This window comes from Nicotiana attenuata, unplaced genomic scaffold (assembly GCF_001879085.1).
Source record: "Nicotiana attenuata strain UT unplaced genomic scaffold, NIATTr2, whole genome shotgun sequence".
Classification (NCBI taxonomy): Eukaryota; Viridiplantae; Streptophyta; class Magnoliopsida; order Solanales; family Solanaceae; genus Nicotiana; species Nicotiana attenuata.
In genome coordinates this window covers 60515-66718 of record NW_017675466.1, presented here as the reverse complement: position 1 = coordinate 66718, position 6204 = coordinate 60515, and the positions used below count along the sequence as shown (strand labels likewise).

General features: G+C 35.7%; 1 protein-coding gene across 1 annotated transcript; it reads right to left on the bottom strand.

Moving 5' to 3' along the window:
- Positions 1-2532: 2532 nt before the first annotated feature.
- On the bottom strand, positions 2533-3535 carry LOC109220110. The gene has a single exon (XM_019384574.1). It carries the CDS (start codon positions 3431-3433, stop codon positions 2813-2815), a length of 621 nt encoding a protein of 206 aa, XP_019240119.1. The 5' UTR covers positions 3434-3535; the 3' UTR covers positions 2533-2812.
- Positions 3536-6204: the final 2669 nt, after the last annotated feature.

Here is a 6204-nt window from a genome sequence, read left to right as displayed (position 1 = left end):
TGAAAATCCCGAGCTACTGTTCTGTCTTAATAATTCGCTGGGCAAATTGCCCTTCGCTTTCGAGGGAAAGGGGCCGCGTTCGCGAAGGGTAAACTGGACACTCCATCGCGAACGCGTGAAATAGAATGCGAACGCATAGAAGAAAATGTTGGGGGGTCCAGGGACTGTTATACGCGAACGCGTGAGGGGCCACGCGAACGCGTTGAGGAAGCTGGAAAGCTACGCGTTCGCGATAGTGAGGATGCGAACGCGAAGGAGGGGAATTAGAACTACGCGATCGCGTGAAGTAGGACACGAACGCGTAAGAGGGGAAGACCAAAGCACTGCGAACGCGAGCCTGAGGCCGCGTTCGCGAAGAACAAAATGCCTGTGTAAAAATGCAGCAGAATCTGATCCTTTCCTAAGTGTAAAAACACCCCGAACCACCTCCAATTCACTCCCGAGCCCTCGAGGCTCCTAACCAATCACACACACTAACTCAATAACATCCTACGAACTTACTCGAGCGATCAAATCGCCAAAATAACATCAAAAATCATTGAATCAAGCCTGAAGATCATCAGTTTCATTTCAAACTTCATAACTTCAAATTTTAGATATTTAGGTCTGAAACACGTCAAATGACATCCGATTTCGACCAAACTTTATAGAAAGCGCTTAACACATATCTAAGACTTGTACCGGACGTCAGAACCAAAATACGAGCCCGATACCATAGTCTTTTAATCAATTTTCATTTCCATTTTCCTTAATAATTTCAGAAAAACAATTTCACAGAAAAATTCATTTCTCGGGCTCTCGACCTCGAAATTCGACTCCGGGCATATGCCCGAGTCTCATATTTTTCTACGGACCCTCCGGGACCGTCAAATCAAGGGTCCGGGTCCGTTTACCAAAAATATTGATCAAAGTCAACTTTAATCATTTTAAAGCCACATTTTGAAATTTTTCACAGAATTTAACATATAAGCTTTCCGGCTACGCGCCCGGACTGCGCACGCAAATCGAGGCAAGCAGAAATGAGGTTTTCAAGGCCTCAGAAGCACGGAAAAGAGAGAAATCCGGTGATGACCCTTTGGGTCGTCACATGTACGGAGGTCCGTCTTGTTCAAGAATGGTGGCTCTTTCATTTATGTATTCTTCATTATCATTTGATATTATTGGAGCAATTTTTTATTTCTCACAAATGAGATCCAATCGCAACTGTAACCAAATGTTATGTTCAGTTATGCTTGTTTATTCCTATCTTCTATCTCATATCTAGAATAAATTATCTCTGACTAGGATTTGCCCCAAATCTTCTTATTTAATTGGTTTAACAAAAAGGCCTGAATACTTTTTAGTCAAACAGTTTTATTTCATAATTAGGTCATTTAACTCGGCTGAATTGACTACATAGTACCATAGCACCTCAAATAATTTTCTCAAAATTTGAAGAAAGAAACAATTGCCACATTATTGAAATCCGTATTATTTTGTAGTGTGTGTCTGCGAAAGGAGGTTTCCAAGTCGATTACCAACCCAAAAAAAGAGGGGATTGCTTTACGAAACACTATAAATAACTTTATTAAAAGGTAAAAAGAAAGACAATGATTAAATAAACGTCGAAGAGAAGACAGATTTGCTTTTGAATTTAGTGGAATCACATCGGTCAATTTTGCTCCATTAGTGCGTTATTATTTTGTCAATCAAGGCAATTCTAAATAAAAAATACATGATTGATGGAGCAAAGATTTTTATTAAGGGTCGAAATAAAAAAAATAGACACAAAAAGAATATATATATATATATATATTAATTATTTTTACCTGGCAATATAATATAATTTTTCGACGATTGTGGCTAATTTGATACTCCTTCGTCCAAGATAGCTCGGCCACAATAATAGTAGGGTTTATAACCATAAACACATACTACGTGGGTATGGACATGTGATACTTTGTAAATAATACTATGAAATTATTCAGAAATTCACGAAAGTTATTAAAACTCCACGTAGATACTAGGTTTAATTAGCAGCGGTCAGCGGATGCTAATATTATATGGATACACTTGAGCTCAAAGGAAGAAGTCTATAATTATATAGCTTGCTACAGCCTACAGTATTTCTATTTTCTACCTTGCTAATTTAGTTCATTCCTTTAGTAATTTGTACTCAAGTGACTAACTGGCAAAAAATATATGTACGAAAGAAAAACTTTAAAAATTTATGGTCTTCTATGATAATTTTGTAGCTATATATAGTCATATTAGTTAACTTAATTAGATAAAATAAGAAATTTAAAATTAATTATTTTTAAATATAAAAAAACTATCATTATTTTTTAATAGACTAAAAAAAAAGTGTCACATAAACAGAATAAACAGAGAGCATTAAGTATTCCATACTTTGTTTTACGACCTTTTGTCTTCTCCTATTTCCAAGAAATTACAAGTGAAGCAGGTAGTCAATAATCGAATCAAAAAGAGCAAAATGAAACATGTTGATTCAAATTTTATTATGACTTACAACCTTAGAAAATAACACATCAATAAGGCAAAAAAAGAAAGGATTACATCTCATTTATATATAATCTTATTATTTTCTTTTCTGTAGATTGCAGACTCAAAAATAAAAAAAACAAAGTCTTGAAGAGAGAACGGAAATCATATATATGTACATGCAAACAAGCTAAGCACATACACTATTCACAGTTCCCAATCTTCATAAGCCTTATATATTTTCGAATTTACTGCACTTAAAAAAAAAGACTGCAACAGTTTGCATCATGCATGCATGAAACTATTGAAAAGCTGCAAATATTATAATATATCAAGCACAAGGTGAAGCTTGTCGCCTCAAATTTCTGTAGAATTTTGAAATAAATGCCTCAGCTGCTTCATCAACATGGCTATTATCCTCTACATCTCTAAGAGGAAATGGTGAATCAGTGATCCTAAGTTGTCTCACCATAGGAGTCCTTCCAAATCCAGGCAAAGCAGGCGACGCTGTTTCGCTCTGAATCATCTCTAATGCTTTCATTACAGCTGCATTCACAACAACAACATCATCTTCAGTGGAAATGTAATTTCCATTGTCGCTACAGTACTTGTTCTTGTTTCGTTTGTTGAAAGGTAAGTGAAAATTAGGGTAATCATGAACTGGGCTGTTACTGCAACTGAACTCGTAGTCATTGTTGTTGTTGTTGTAGTTGTGTGGAGGAGAGAAGGGTAAACTTTTGTCGTGTGAGCGGCGTTGAGTGTTGGACCATTGGTGCGTGTGATGAAGCATGAGATTTTGTATAGCAGCTTTGCTAGCAATTTTGCCACGCTTCATTATTAAGTTGAGATCAAGCATTAGTTTTCTCTTTGATATGCTTTTTCTCAACATGAAATATGCCACTCTTACTATGTTCCAGAATTTCTTTGCTATCACTGGCAAATTTTGTTCCATCTTTATGTATATCTCTCTGTATTTTTTGATTTTGTAAGACTAGATTCTATGATAGATTTGAGAGGGAAATGTGTAAACTGAATTGTGGGAATGTAAAACTAATGTGTGGTATATATAGGGGGGCTTTTGTACGTAGAGGAACTTTGAGGTTAAGCTAAAGTGATGGTCCATAGATATTTTATTCAAGTTCAATATTTTATTGGCTCAATTATTAATGATGGAGGGTCCAATGGCGCAGCTTTAAAAGAGTTCTTTATTTATTATGTCATTGTCATTCATCATTTTTGTAAATTTGCCTTACCTTTGATAGGGAAATTAGTTTTTGGACCAATTCCAAGTAAAAAGATTTCTAGTCTCCTAATTCAAGTAAGAGTTTTAAGGGCCCGTTGGTCATAATTTTTTCTTTTTTTGGAATCACTGTTTGGCAAAAAAAAATTCAAATTTCGCTTAAAGTTGAATTTCGAAATTCTTTTAAAATTTGAAAAACTCTTTCAAAATTTTCACTTCAAATTACTCACAAAATTCAAAAACAGCTTCAAATTGTATCCATGTCCAAACACAACTCTAATTTTCAAATATCATTTTCATTTGAATTTTTTTTTTCTCATTTTTTCCGAAATATCACAATTTCTATCCAAACGCCCACTAAATAATGTCCTAATCTATATCTTAAGTCATATTGATGCCTATTAAAAGTTACCAGTAACATAATTTCCAAATAATTGTTCATTAAGTAGATATATTCCTTTCATCCTATATACCCAAAAGATATAGGAGTAAGTAAATTCTTAATTTCGAATATTTTTCCTGCTGCATAGTATAAATTTGCAGCCAAAATTAAACTTCTGCACTGTATAAACTCAAATTCAAGAATGTTCCATGAAATTGAGTAATAAGTTACACATATAAATATGCTTTTCAGGTCTGGCTTCTAGATACGGCCCCTTTATACATTCGTGTAGAGGATATTTTCCAATTTTGATGTTATAATCCTTAAATTAATCAATAAAATAGGTACCAAAGAAAAACTAGTATTGCAATATTATGGAATACAGACGTTGCATTTGAATTGTCATGCACTTGTCTTAGAAAAAATTAAAAAAAGTGTTGCGGAATATCGTGAGTTAACTAGCACACAATCACACACAAAGTGAATACAGAAGAAAATTTAACACAAGGATTTAACGAGGTTCGACTAAGCCTAATCCTCGGGGCAAAAGCAAAGAGAGTTTTCCACTATGAATGAGAAGAAAAGCACAATACAATCTATAGAATCCCCAACTACAACCCCTATATATAGATCCCAAAAGGTCCCAAACATATATGAGAAAGGTTTCCCAATTTGACAAGGACTATAGGTTTTCCTTTCCCAAATCTATTACGACAATGAGTTTTCCTAAACCTATAGGGACTATGGGTTTCCTAAAAATACAAGAAAATAATTCAAGCCACAAATAACATATCTTCCCCTTGGCTTGAATTCTCTTCATCAACAGGAACAACGTCTCTCTACCTTGCCCTCAGCCCTCGCAAGGGCTCTATTGAGTACTGCACACACCAATCAAGTCTAGGCAATGCCTAAACTTGTTGGCCGGGACTACCTTGGTCATCATATCAGTTGTATTATCATGCGTAGACACTTTCTCCACTTTAACAACCCCCTTTGATATAATGTCTCGAATAAAGTGATGTCTTACTTCAATATGCTTCGTCCGCTCATGAAACATCTGATTCTTAGTAAGATGAACGGCACTCTGACTGTCACAAAAAACTTGTGTCTTCTTCCGAGCTAGTCCAAGATCACTTACCAAGCCTTGTAGCCAAATAGCCTCTTTAACTGCTTCCGTAATTGCCATATACTCAGCATCTGTGGTAGACAAAGCAACGACAGACTGCAAAGTCGCCTTCTAACTGATGAAACTACCAGAAAGAGTAAAAACATAGCCTGTTAGAGATCTTCTCTTATCCAAGTCACCTGCATAATCTGAATCGACATAACCAACTAAGGATTCACTCAACTTGTCTTTGTAAAAAGTCAAGCCTACATCAACAGTACCCTTCAAGTATCTCAAGATCCACTTCACCGCCTGCCAATGTTCTTTACCAGGACACGCCATGTATTTACTCGCAACACTAACAACATGTGAAATGTCAGGGCGAGTGCAAACCATAGCATACATAATGCTACATACAACACTCGAATATAGAACACTAGACATCTGTTCCATCTCCTCGTCTGTTTTTGGTGACATGTCTGCAGACAACTTGAAATGGGAAGCAAAAGGAATAGACATAGATTTAGCACCTATCATATTAAATCTCTTGAGGACCTTCTCAATATAGGACCGTTGGGACAACATCAGCTTTCCAATACTTCTATCCCGAGTAATCTCCATCCCCAATATCTTCTTTGCAACACCTAAATCCTTTATCTCAAACTCCTCACATAGTTGCTTCTTCAATCGGGTAATATGTGACATGCTTTTAGCAGCAATAACCATGTCATCCACATATAACAACAAATATACACTAGAACTGTCTTCAAGCCTTTTGTAATACACACAACTATCATATGCACTTCGAGAAAATGCATTTTGAATCATGAATGTATCAAATCTTTTATACCACTGCCTAGGCGACTGTTTCAGACCATATAAAGATTTCTAAGCAAGCAAACATGATTTTTCTTATCCTGAGTAATGAATCCCTCTGGTTGACTTATATAAATCTGCTCATCCAACTCACCATGCAAGAATGCAGTTTTCACATTT

What these genes read in the sequence shown, in the direction of transcription:
- LOC109220110 (XM_019384574.1), bottom strand. Translation starts at nt 3,433, where the DNA reads ATGGAACAAAATTTGCCAGTGATAGCAAAGAAATTCTGGAACATAGTA.